The sequence below is a fragment of the Physcomitrium patens genome, chromosome 2 (genome assembly GCF_059467195.1).
Source record: "Physcomitrium patens ecotype Gransden chromosome 2, ASM5946719v1, whole genome shotgun sequence".
Lineage (NCBI taxonomy): Eukaryota > Viridiplantae > Streptophyta > Bryopsida > Funariales > Funariaceae > Physcomitrium > Physcomitrium patens.
Window position 1 is genome coordinate 18,701,989 of NC_143411.1, and position 13,496 is coordinate 18,715,484.

General features: G+C 35.2%; 1 protein-coding gene across 1 annotated transcript; it reads right to left on the reverse strand.

The window, feature by feature from the left end:
• Positions 1-9,875: 9,875 nt before the first annotated feature.
• Positions 9,876-12,215, reverse strand: LOC112293580 (uncharacterized). Its single transcript, XM_024543188.3, has 5 exons — positions 11,755-12,215; positions 11,200-11,585; positions 10,846-11,054; positions 10,578-10,751; positions 9,876-10,435 (listed from the first exon to the last, which is right to left on the reverse strand). The coding sequence occupies exons 2-5, from the start codon at positions 11,500-11,502 to the stop codon at positions 10,150-10,152; spliced, it is 972 nt and encodes a 323-aa protein (XP_024398956.1). The 5' UTR covers positions 11,503-11,585; positions 11,755-12,215; the 3' UTR covers positions 9,876-10,149.
• Positions 12,216-13,496: the final 1,281 nt, after the last annotated feature.

Consider the following 13,496-nt stretch of genomic DNA (forward strand, 5'->3'; position numbering starts at 1 on the left):
ATTTGACACATATTTTGATCTTTGTTCTCTTCGAAGATGATTGATAGGGCCTCTCAACCATCGATAGTGTCTCATACTAGGGCGGGAAGATCATCCAATTATTTGATTACTATTAAGGCCTTCATAACTTCCTTCAAATAAAACATTTGGAATACCATTAGGAGTTGTTCCTACCTCTAGTAAAATGACCAAACATAGGGAGTCCCTTCGAAGGTCGTAATACTAAATGTGTTGTATTTCGCCATCTATTTGAGATACATGTCATTCTTGAAGATCTTCATCTTGATTGCGTCATCTTGAAGGTTGTAACAATCGTAATATCTCATTCGGCAGGTCAACAAACAAAGGCTCTTGAGTCAAATCCACTAGTTGTTGGTTCTCCATCTCCTGAGCATCACAACTACAAAAAAACTACAAACAAGGATTGAAAGTAGAATGTTATCTTGCCTAGATCTTGTTTCTTTTATAAAGAAAGTTTTCATCTTGATTTTGATAGATGTCATCGATGAAAAGCCTCTATCACCTTTGTTGCATTTGTAAGATTCTTTCCTGGCTTCCATGTGCATTTACAAATATCATATCCGTACCAATGGATAAGATATTCTAATTTATTTTGGCGCCAACTTGAATCTAAGACTTCTTCTACTTCAAATTCTTCATTATTGTCCACTTCTATAAGAGGAAGTGGAGCTTGTCCTCTTTTTAGTATATCCACTGTCTTGTATGGTTCAAAAAGACACACGTGGAATACTGGATGGATTTTCATTAACTCCGGTAGGTGTAAACAATACGCAATTGGATTGATTTGTGTAGAAATAGAAAATAGTCCAAGCCTTCGATAGTCCAACTTGTCACAAGGACAAGTGGTCTTGATATTGCGACGAAGTAGCCATACCTTATCACCTATGTGGAATGATGGATATTCCTTTTGATAAACATCTACATTGACCTTTTGTTGTTCTTGAGCTTCTTTTAATTACGCCTTCATCGTTGCATGTAACTCTGAAAAATGAATTGTCAAATCTTTTGCAGTAGGATTATCAACTTTTAAAAAGTCAAAAGTATCAAGTCGTAGATGATAACCATAATTGGCAAAGAAAGGTGTTTTTTTTTATAGAAGAATGTATCGTGTTATTATAAATAAACTTTGCCAATGGCAAAAGAGTTGTCCAATCATCTTATTGTTAGTTAATGGTACATCTTAAATACTGCTCCAAAACTTGATTAATATGCTCCATTTGTCTATCAGTTTGAGGATGGAATGTCAAAGATAGTTTTATATCTACTTTTAAAATCTTGAAAAGAGTTTGCCAAAATCTTGATACAAATTGAGTTCTCCTATCTGATATAATATCCTTGGATAATCCATGATAGCGATAGATATTATCAAGAAAGAGTTTAGCTACTTCTTCACCTATGATAGATTTTGTACATAGTACAAAATGTGCCATCTTGGTAAAACGATCTACTATCATGAATATAGAGTCATAAAAACCTGAGATTGGAAGATCCGTGATGAAATCCATAGAAATAGAAGACCATGGTTGTTCTAGAATAGGTAATGGCTAAAGAAGTCTGTAAGGTCGATGACAAGGAGTTTTTGATCTTGAGCAAACATTACAAGATTGTACAAAATCTTTTACTGCTTTCTACATTTGTGGCCACCAAAAATCCCTAGATATTAGTTCCAAAGTTTTATTGTACCCAAAATGTCTTACTGCTGAAAAGTCATTAGGAGCTTGAAGAACATGTAATCGAGCTTCACCTTTTGGAACATATAGGCGTCTCTCAAAATATAGTAGATTCTTCTTGAATTCAAACTTGGAAGTATCATGAGATTTTGAAGGATTTTCCTTAATATCACAAATAAGAGGATCAGAAGACATACTTGACTAAACTTGCTTAATGAAAGTTGAATCAATAGTTACTGTTGATTTCATTACTCAAAGATGAAGATGCTCTAACTTCAAGAGAATTATTCATTATTGATCAAAAAGAGCATCTCCTTCCTTTGGTGTAAGGTAAGATTGTCTAGAGATTGCATCTGACAAACCTTGTTGTTTTCTTGGTCGATAAGTGATCTTGAATTTGAATCTTAACAAAGACATACTCCAACGAGCTTGACGACGATTCAAAACACGTGTTGATATAAAATATTCAAGGTTCTTGTGATCCATATACACTGTGACTGGGCTAGAAGCACCTTCTAGATAATGGCGCCATTCTTGAAACAAATCCATGATTGTAAGAAGTTCTTTGTTGAGGATCTCGTAGTTGATCTCGGATGCTAAAAAATTTCTAGAATGAAAAGCTATTAGGTGAAGTTTATTATCTGTTCCCATTTGTGACAATACACCACTCAAAGCAAAGTCCGATCCGTCTGTTTCCATAAAAAATGGCTTAGAAAAATTGACGCGATACAAGATTGGTGCAGAAACAAAGGTTGTCTTTAGAGCTTCAAATGCTACTTCTGCTTCTTGATTCCATTGAAGTTTGTCTTTGCAAGTCAAATGTGTAAGTGGAGCTGCAACTTGAGAGAAGTCTTTGATGAAGATCCAATAGTAGTTGGAAAATTTCAAAAAACATTGGACATCTCTTACCGTTTTTGAGATCTTCCAATCCATAATAGTTTGAATTTTCTTAGAATCCATCATAAGTCTATCATTTGAAATGATGTATCCTAAGAAGTCAACTTAAGTTGTATAAAATATACACTTTTCTATCTTGGCATAGAATCCTGCATCTCTTAGTTTTTGTAATACTTGGTGAACATGAAGTTCATGTTCTTCTCGGTTCTTAGAATAGATTAAGATGTCTAGGTAACAGATAATAAAATCATCTAAAAACTCCCAAAAGACATCATTCATTAGATGTTGGAATGCTGCTGGTGCATTTGTAAGTCCAAAAGGCATGACATTGTATTTGAAATGTCCATACCTTGTTCAAAATGTACTCTTCCATTCATCTCCTTCTTTGATGCGTACCAGATATTACGCTCCTCATAGATCTATTTTTGTATAGATCTTAGGTTGATTGAACTGATCAAGAAGTCCAGATATCAAAGGTAGCGGGTACTTGTTTTTGATAGTGATTTTGTTGAGTCCTCGATAATCAACACACATCTACAATGATCCATATTTTTTCTTCACAAATAAAATTGGAGCTCCTGTTGGAGATTTCGAATGGCGTATGAAGTTCTTGGCCAAATTCTCTTTAATATACTCCTTGAGTTCAGCCAATTCATTTTGAGATAAATTGTAGATTTGTCCAAATGGCGGTTGTGCTCCTTCTTGAAGGTTAATTGAGTAGTCATAGGAACAATGTTGTAGAAGAGTATCCACATTCTTTTTCTCAAAGACATCTTGAAAATCTTAATATTGGCTTGGAATACCACTTGAAGTCTTTCCACCAATAGAAACAGCTATGGCATAAATGACACAAGGTGATCCTTTTTTGCAGCATGCAAGAAAGCACTTGCACTTACAAATATAGGTTTAATTATAATAGAATTATGACTTTGTACTTGATTAACTACATTCTTAGTTATACTTTCAGAAAAGTGAAGACTACGAGAAGTCTAATCTATATTAGGGTTATATTTTTCTAGCCATGATAAACCTAAAATGACTGGATTACAAAAAGTTCTAATGATATTAAATATTACAAAGCTACTATGACCATTAGTTGTTATTTCTATAGGAAGGGTTTCATGAATAACATCTCTTGAAGACAACGAACGACCATCTATGACTTCTACATGAATAGGTTTAGTTTTCTTTACTAAAAATATACTATATCTTTTAGCAAATTTTTCATCTAAGAAACATGCTAAGGCTCTTGAATCTAGCAAGGTAGAGGCTTTGAGATGTTTAGGTCCTAGAATAATATTTATCGTAAAACATGGAGATGGTTCTGAGGAGAAGATAAGACCTTCACTAGGTATTGTATAAGGTTCCAGCCGCACGGTCCCTATTGTAGTTGGACAAATTTATTTTTTGACATGCTATCTTCTTTAATCACCATACTCCTCATTTTATGTTTGCGTCACTTCTTTGAGTAATGTTGGATAGTGTGCTTAGATTATCCACAATATAAGTACAATCCTTCTTGACGACAACGAGTCTTTTCTTGCTTAGTATGAGGTTTAAAACGTACTGCATCAATTTGCATATCCTCTACTTCCAAATATATGTGTTGAAGAAATGTAGGTGTTGCTATTGAATTATATTAACGTTGAAGTCCACTTGTACAATTCTCAGATCGGAATTCAAAAAGGTGATTGTCGCACTTCACAGTAAAGTCAATTGCTTGACTCAATATTTGAGGATCAGGTAAGTTGAGCATTAATTTTTTTACCTCATATTGTAATCTATAGAAAAATTGGCTAATAAGTGCAACATCATCCTACTTGATATGAATTGCAAGTTGTCAAAATTGTGAAGCATACAACGTTATTGATCGATTGTCTTGTCATAAAATACGGATCTTATTGGTTGCAATACGAATTACATCGTGTTCTCTATACATGGATCAAAATTCCACCAAAAAAGCCTCTAGATTATCTAATCTTGGATCTTATCATTCAAAAAAAGATGAAAACCATGATAATGCTGAACCTAAAAGAAGCGTACCAATGAATTTAACTTGCGATCCTAGAGTTGGATAGCTTTGGGGTTGAAGTTCAATCACAAGTTGTACTTGATTGATAAATCCTCTAAACTTTGATCTGATGCCATCAAACTTCTTGGATAGGACAATTCTTGGTTCTCTAATACTAGAAGGGCATTCTACCATATGAGGAGGGATATGATTTGGTGCAGATGTTGAAGCAGTTCCAATCATTTCTATATCTTCACTTCCTACCAATCTTGTTGCTCCTTGTGGTGGTAAATTGAGTTGATGCATCCCAAGCATTAACTCCCTCAATTGCTCTTGCATTTGTGCCATTGCACTCTTCATTTCAACAAGTTCTGCCATGATAACACTTAGAAAAGAGAAGATGTCTAATATAGCTCAAGACAAATAAAAGAGAGGACTTGAGAACAAAGAAAATACTAAGAACAATATTAGTTTAGAAGAAGATAATCCGCAACTTCTAATATGTTTATGTCTTTTCAAGAGAAAGGGGTAATCCACTCTTAATCAAGATTAGACAAAGCTCTGATATTGTAAGTGTACTCTTGTCAATCTGTCAAGGACAAAAACATGATAAAGACAAATAAACAAGTAAGACTTCTCTCAAAGAAAGATGACAAAATAGAAATAACTTGATATGTATATTAAGAAAGAAACTAGAATGGCTATTGCCAAAAATCAAGAAAACTAGAGACCCTTGAAACTAAACTGGAAGCAAGAAAGAAGTTGACAAGAGTGAAGAAGGCTTCACTCTTGTCTCTATATATACTATCTTACTAGGGACTATGTGGCCATGTTCTATAGGACCTCTAATATATATTGATTTTGTAGGACACATGTCTTGACTTACAAGGCAAGTTTTTTTACGTGTGGGCCACATAGTTAGCTTGGTCTTCAAGCTAACAATATGTGAGACACATGGCCAACTTGTTGACCACGTTTCTAATCCCAATAAGTCAATTAAAGATACCTATAAAGTCAAAGCATCATCTATGAAGCTTCTAGGAAGCTTTCATATCAAATACTATAGAATTAACTTACTTTTACATAATTTTCCTTACTTCTATCTATTTATACATGTAATTATTGGCTTACATGCGTATGTCCATGACACCAAATCTTTGTTCTTAATACCTTTAAATAATCAATTGTCACATGCAATGGCCTAAAAAATAAATTATTTTAAAGAATTTGCTTTTATTATTATCAATAACAAATCTTTGATATTATCCTTCAATTCATATTGAAATTGATTAATAAAGATTTTGTCATTCAAATCCATATTACAAGCAAGATTTTAAAATTTAGCAACATATATGGTAATTGACCATGATCTTTGTTGTAAAAATAAGAACTTGGTCTCTACTACTCTTTTTTTTATCACTTTTTCCAAATGCGGCCATAAATACTTCTAAGAATAATAAAAAGAACATTTCTTCATAAAAAAATCATGAATCTTTTTTTATTAAAGGTGCAAACTAGAAAAGATCACTTCTAGATAAAAATGCACTCAAGAATCCAACTTGAGTAAATCTATTAAAGTATTGAAAAAGATATAATCTTAAATAGAGCTTGAGTTGTTACAAAAATCTTCAAAATTTTGATCTTGTTCCATCAAACTTTTTGGAGATACTCATCTTTATCTCCCTTGTACTTATAAAAACAAGGCTTTTTAGATTTGCTTCCCTTAATTGCACAATTTCTTGGCATAGACTTTGAACTTCTTTCATATGTGTATAAATAGTACTTTTATAGTTGGTATTAGTAATATATGAAATTTTAACCCTAAGAGTATTGACAAGCTTGTGAAGATCTACAATAGTTACAAATCTATTCTTACTTTTGTCAAATATAGTATTGATAATTTTTTCTTTTATTTCAAATAACTTAATAAATTGACAAATTAAATAGAAGAAAGTAATTTATAACTTTTAATGTTAAATAAAAATTTCCACAAAGAAAGATGTATTGTTCTCTTTAAAAAAAAATCAAGGTTTAAAAAACTAAGAATGTTACTTCAAAGATATATAGTCTTCAATCTTTGAAATACAATAATAAAAGTAAGATAATTTACTCTCTTTTAAAAATAAGTTAGAAATAATGAGTTATCACTCTTGTCAATTTGTCAAGGATAAGAATTCAAAGAAGATACTTTAAAAAGTAAGAAATGAATCAAAGAAAGATGAAAAAATAGAAATAAGAAAATAAATATATTTAATCAAAAACTAGAATGTCTATTGTCAAAGATTAGGAAGCTAAAGACTCTTAAAACTAAATTGAAAGCAAGAAAGGAATTGACAAGAGTAATGAAGGCTTCACTCTTACCTCTATATATATTATCTACCTAAGAGCTACATAGCAACATTCTACAGGACCTCCAACATGTGTTTAATTTGCAAGACACATGTCTAACTTCCAAAATAAGTTTTTTATATGTGCACCACATAATTAAGTTGTTCCACAAGCTACTAATACATGCAATACATGGCTAATGTGTTGGCCAAGTTTTTAACCTATCAATCACCTATAGATATGTATAAAAGTGAAAACGTAACAATGAAGCTTTTAAGAAGCTACTCTATAAGATATTATCAAATTAATCTAATTTTATATATTTCTACCTATTCATATTATTCAAATAATTATTAAAATAAATATGTCTATGATATAACTTTATAAGTGTGAATATCTCTATTTGAGATAGAATTATTATTTCAACATTGTAACATTGTTAGAATAAAGTTTTAAAATTATATAAATATTGTACTATCAACATTCGTACTTTTATTTTTTACATACTTTTATTTTTTGTGTGATGAAGTTTTCTTGTATATAAGCTTGAATGATAATGTCATTTACTAAATATGTATTTTTGAATGCTAGCCAAGCTTCATTGGCTATTTTTCATGCTTCTACATGAGAGAATATTAAATTATCTACATAACTTTATTTGACTACTAGAGCTCTATGATCTCTCATTTTCTACATGGTAATTGCAACTTGATTTGTTGGTGGTGTTGATATTGCTGCATTATTTTTTGAAATAGGTATTGATTTTTTTTCTTTATCAAATACCAACTCTTATAGTTCTTTTATTTTGAACTTCATTTGGATTTTTTGTTTTCAAATTGTATACTAAGAGTCATCAAACTTAGGCCCTTTCTTAATTCAAAGACTAGTTGTAACCATGTTGAAGAAAAAAGAAAAAACAAGTTTAGTGATGCCTTATTTTTCTGTGAAGAATGTCTTTGATATAACTTCCTTTTCTTATGATTATTTATTACTTTTTTGGAACTTGTATTACAAAATTTGTAGAGTTATGCTCTGATATCATATTAGAATTACAGATTATATTTGTATAAAATAATATTGAGTAATTCACACAAAGTGTGTGTCTTACAAAGATTATCCAGTTTAAAAGAGGTGTAATTAGAATGTTACAACTCTTCAATTAGATGAAACTCTATTGCTGCTAATTTGGTTACTCCACGTGTATGGTTACTTAACATTCTGTTCTAATACAAAATAAATCATGGTGGTAAAAGAGGATGTAACTTTAACAAAATTAAAATATAACTTTAACAACTCTCTAAAGAAAATGTAGTCTTATGCTGTAATTTAAATTTAGATTATAAATCTTAAAGATAAAACTTCATGTTAAAAATTAAATAAATATTAATTTGGCTTAACTAATATAATAGAATTATAATCATTTTTAAGAAATAAAAAAATATATATATAATTGTATTTGTAGTTCTTGTTTCTTTTGCATTATAAAAATATTTAAACATGCCTTTTTAGATTCTAAAATATCTAATTATTAAATAATTTAAAAAATAAAAAAAAAGAATAAAAAAAAACTCACGTCTTTAAGTTATTTTGAAAAACTAAATCACGGGTCAAATTATATTTGTACAAAAATAAATCTCCAAGATAGTGTAAAATTTTACACAAAAAAGTGCTATGAACATTAGCATTTTGGATCAAATAGGGTGTAAAGGAATATTTGACTCTCAAGCATGAAACGTGTGCTGTCCAAAGTTTTAAGCTTAAGGATGTAAAAGCTATCTGTTCTTCCTTCAAATTGTACTGTAGACCTTGGCTCAAACTCCAACGCCCACTTGAAGACTTCTTCGAAATCTTCCGTGATGCAGGGGGAGATTCTACATGATCACCCTCTCTCTTCACATGCTTGCATTGCTTGCCCGGCATGCCAAACTGTGTCTATGCCCTCAGGAGGAGCCATCCATTGCTCAACTCTGACATGGGAAGGTGAGGTAATAGTACCGTGAATGTAATCCTGTATTGATCCACCGAAATAGAGTGACTTAGAGTGTCAAAGAGCCTCAGAAAGCTCCTGTTCCACGAGCTTGCGGTTACCATCATCTTTTCATGCCTTGCGTTGCTACAGATCCTTCAAATTCGGAGGAAATGACTGTCAGCAGTTGAGAAAATTTGCATTGCTGGAACTGGAAACCCACTGAGCGCCTGGGACGAAGAAGGATAGCTTTCATTCATGAAAACACCTTTATTGCCAGGATCGGTGAGGACGCTGGAGAGTACATCCGGGAGTACATCATGGTGGTTTTTGCGCCAACATTTCGGAATAGTGTGTGGCTGCACACACCAGAACATGCTCCTCAAGCAGGCGTGAAGCAGGTGGAAGAAAAAGCTTTTGATTGTCTGCTTTCCATTAATAGTGCGCTATTCAATCGGTTCTGGATAGGCAATTTCAATGACACCAAGTTCTTGTTTTAGCACCCTTTGTAAAGAGATCTCTTTCGAATGAAAAGGACGAGATTCTGGAGGAATGGCTTCGGAGAGAAGACTCGCACCTGATGTTCATGTGCGACAAAGGTCCCTCAAGATGGTCTGATTTAGTGTGCTGCATCATTCCACTGCAGAAAAGTAGGAATTGCGAAAGAAGTGTGTCTCGCTGATGTGATCGTCATCAAGGCTTTGAGTATGTGGGGTGGGGCAAGCATCATTTATCCTTAAATATATTATCCATCCACACACCCATCCATCCATCAAGTGTCTCTCATCCATCAAGTGTCTCTCATCCATCAAGTTTCTGTCATCCATAAAAGTATCGTCCATTTCAACATTGTTGGGTATGTGTTGAGCACTCTTATTTGGGAACAAACTGAGTCCAACAAAGTATTGTTGGATGCCGTATAAATGTCGAAAATTTATTGAACACTATCACACCTTGAAACTCGCCGCACAGCTTGGAACAGTAACAAGAAATGGGCATAAGCATGTTTTACAGCCTCTCAATCAACGAAGTATACAAGAATTGTCCATTATACAAATAATATAAGATCGACATGCAACTGAAGGTCTCTATCGACGTGAAAGTATCTATCTCCAGTGCGATGAATTACCAGCTTCATTCGAGTCCTACCAACATGAAGGCCGTGCATCTCGCGTGACATGGGTGGAGTTCTTTGAAAACGTGCGGATAAGCTGAGAAGTTGCTTCTGCGTACAAATCAGAAGTAGAGGGCTTTGTCTAGTGGTGAATAATTCGTTGCAAAAAGTTCTTCCTCTTGGAATGGGACGGGTCCACTGTTGTGGTTCCATCAGCGTGGTGATGGTCCGTTGGTTCAACAGCTACCAAGCCTTCGCCCCTCTTTTCGTCATCCGAGGATGAAGAGGAAGACGACGAGGAGCTGCTCCTCGTTTGCTTTGCAAGTAAACCGCCACTGTGACTCTTGGATTTGTGCTTGTGGTGCTTGTGGCCCAAAAGGTTGAAGTGGCCTGGGTTTATGAATTCGCCAGCAGGTGCCTCGCAGTAGCTGCGTCAGGAGATCGTCCAAACATCAGTGTTTATCATTGTAAATAACTGTTAAGTGGAATTATAATACACAAATTGAAACTTTAGTAGCGATTCTGCTGATCGGCAAGAAGCCAACAAATGAAAAGAAGTTCGGTCCTTACTTTCCAGTCGGCACTTCGACCAAACGCGTCACTGGCACTTCTCTCACCACTGGAACCGAGATTTTCTCCTCCACCTCTTCGACCACAACGCGGGGGACCTGCTCAATCCTCGGTACGTCCACGTACTCGATCACTGGCACCATTTCTGTGACCTCTCGCTCTTCGGTGATCACTCTGCGTTCATTAAATAATATTGAACCAATTAGGCATTGGGCTACATCACTCACATTTGATGCTTCGCAATAGAATTCGTGCAACGCAAACTAACCTGTGGAAAGTTTCAATTCTAGTCTTGGCCACCTCCCTCACCACTGGGACACGATCAACGTGGCAAACCTCTTCCATGATAACTCTTGTCTTCGGTACAATGATTATGCGCTCTTCATGGTGAATCTCCTTGACATATTCGGTTTTCTCCACTGTTCGCATCTCAGGGTACCTTTGGATGACCGTCACTCTGGTCTCAAACTCCTTGGGCTGCAAAAGCTCACCCACGTTGTAATTTGAACCGTGGTTAGCCAACCACTCCAGCGACAGAAGCAACCTTACACAAGCTAATTGAAAATGCTATCGAAGAACAGATAAGTACTCGTGCTGTAGCCTCGGATTGTCAATTTCGTACCAGATCTTTAAGATTGGGATTGGGGCAGTAAGCTTCTCCTTCGTGGGTGACCTGCGTGCGGAGACGCAGGTGCGCGAGTTCTTCTTCAGTGTGCCCCGACAAGCCACTATTACTGCTGTGGTGGTGATGAGTATCATGTCGAGCTGCTACTGCCATGCCATTGCTGCCCTCTCCGGTCACCACAACTGGCTCGTGACTTTCCGAGGCCACATTCTTACCAGCTTCCACTTGGGCGGCATCGGCGCTGTGTGCAGCTCGGTCCGTTGCTGTCATCTCTGGAGCTGGTTTTTGAAGTGTCGCCATGGCTGGTGTCACTATCTCCCAAAGCTCTCCCCCAAAACTTGCTAGAAAACCCCACGGAAAATTGGACTTGGCTTCTGAAAATCCTGCGAGAATGGGCAGGGAAAAGACACGATGACTGTGGTAGTGAGTTCGTAGAGAGTTTCAAAGCTTGATAGTGAGCTTAAGAGGACAACATCGAAATTTGATGTTCTTGCATTTAGCCAAAACATGTAGTCAGTTGCGGAAGCTTTTCAACCCTCAGAACTTCTGTACCTGATGCGCAGCTGCTACGAGGAAAAGACCAGTTGGGAAGGTGCAAGCGAGGGCCCACGAACCGACTGAACCACTGGGGGATTCGATGCGTGAACTGCAACAACAAAGAAACGGAAAAACACAAACGCTCACTGCGAGACCTTGGAGGCAATCCTACATCCAAATCGGCAAGTGTCCACAGTCGAGGTGAAGAAATGGTGCCGAGGACGAGCAGCCCGCAACTTCGATCAGAGCCAAGTCGCAACGCGTAAACCCACTACCCTGTCAAGGCGCTGGTCCGGACTGCACAGAAGCAGCGACTGGAAGCCAGGGCCAAATCAGGCAAGAGGTCTGCCTTGTGGGAAGGGGGGGTGGGGTTGCAGGCCACCGTCTCGGATGCCGAGATTGTGTGCGATGATTGAAGAGCTTGCAGGTCGTGCAGATCTTGCGGATGCTCCAGCTGACGCAGTCTTACTTCTCCGGCGGAGTCCAACTACATCAGCTGCGATCTATATACTTGGCCGCTTCTTGGTCACAGCACGTGGTCAAAAAAACTGGTAATGCTCACTCTGAGGACGAGTTGGCAAATCCTCGATTCAGTGTCATTTACTGCATTGGTTTTTAATATGCCCTTCTATTCAAGCTTGTGCGGGCAGATATATCGATGTTGTACCCAGCAACAGAACATTCGGTTGCCTACTTCAGCTTTGCCTTCAAGATCAGAGAGGGAATTTCATTTATTATTCTTCGTTGTTCTTCGCAACAACAACAGCAGATAGATAGATAGATAGATAGATAGATAGATAGATAGATATACATATATATATATATATATATGTGTGTGTGTGTGTGTGTGAAGTAATGTATGGATTGATTCTTTTTACTCATGAGATCGTGCGGTGATGGAATCTTAACGTCCCGCTTTGCAAATTAGCCACTTAACGTGGTGAATAAACTGCTCATGAAGAAGTTTTTCTGAAGTGTCATCTTTGCTTGCTTTTCTCCAAAGAATGGCTTCAACATCAAGAAATTAAATGGATTCTAGAATGGAACATGAATCTTGTAGCATTTTTTTCAAAAACATTTAATCAGTTGATTATTATAATCACTCGATTTAATAATCGTCGTAATAATGGGTGAGCATGGGACGTGGAGGAGCAAGAGAAAAATCTGCACAACTTGGGTGCTAAAATTTTGAAGACCAATTTGTTTGAAGGTGAAAGTGAGGAGTTGTGGAATTTTGAAAGTGATATTTTTTTTAGCAGTGGAAACAATAAAAGCTTTTGGAGGGTTGTAAAAAGTAAATATTGTATTTTATTTTATTTTTATAATCACTTTATTTTATTAAAACACCTATGATTTTTATTATAATTTATGAATTACTTGTGTATAATAGTAGTTAACCAGTTTAATATGAAAAAATAGAATATATACTAGTTATGTGTGTTGTAATAAAAAGTAAAAAAACATGCAATTTTATTCGAAGCTATAATACTTATTCAAATATGAAATAAATCTCTTTATATATTTCAAATCGTAATTATAAAATAATTTATTTAAAGTAAATAGTTTTTCAAAATAAAATAAAATAAAATTTTGATGACTCAGTTTTTGATAATTTTAATTGAATTGGTTTTAATTTAACAGAAATTTTTAATCGGCTGATTATTTGTTGGTTCTATTTTTGATTTAATACAAACCATGAGTCATATTGAAATGATATTTTGATAACATTGAATAATCATTAATGTAATATTCAGTTG

What these genes read in the sequence shown, in the direction of transcription:
- LOC112293580 (XM_024543188.3), bottom strand. Translation starts at nt 11,502, where the DNA reads ATGGCGACACTTCAAAAACCAGCTCCAGAGATGACAGCAACGGACCGA. An exon ending in AGAATTGAAACTTTCCACAG is followed by an intron (nt 10,752 to 10,845) that starts GTTAGTTTGCGT and finishes TAATGAACGCAG; the next exon opens with AGTGATCACCGAAGAGCGAG. An exon ending in GTCGAAGTGCCGACTGGAAA is followed by an intron (nt 10,436 to 10,577) that starts GTAAGGACCGAA and finishes CTCCTGACGCAG; the next exon opens with CTACTGCGAGGCACCTGCTG.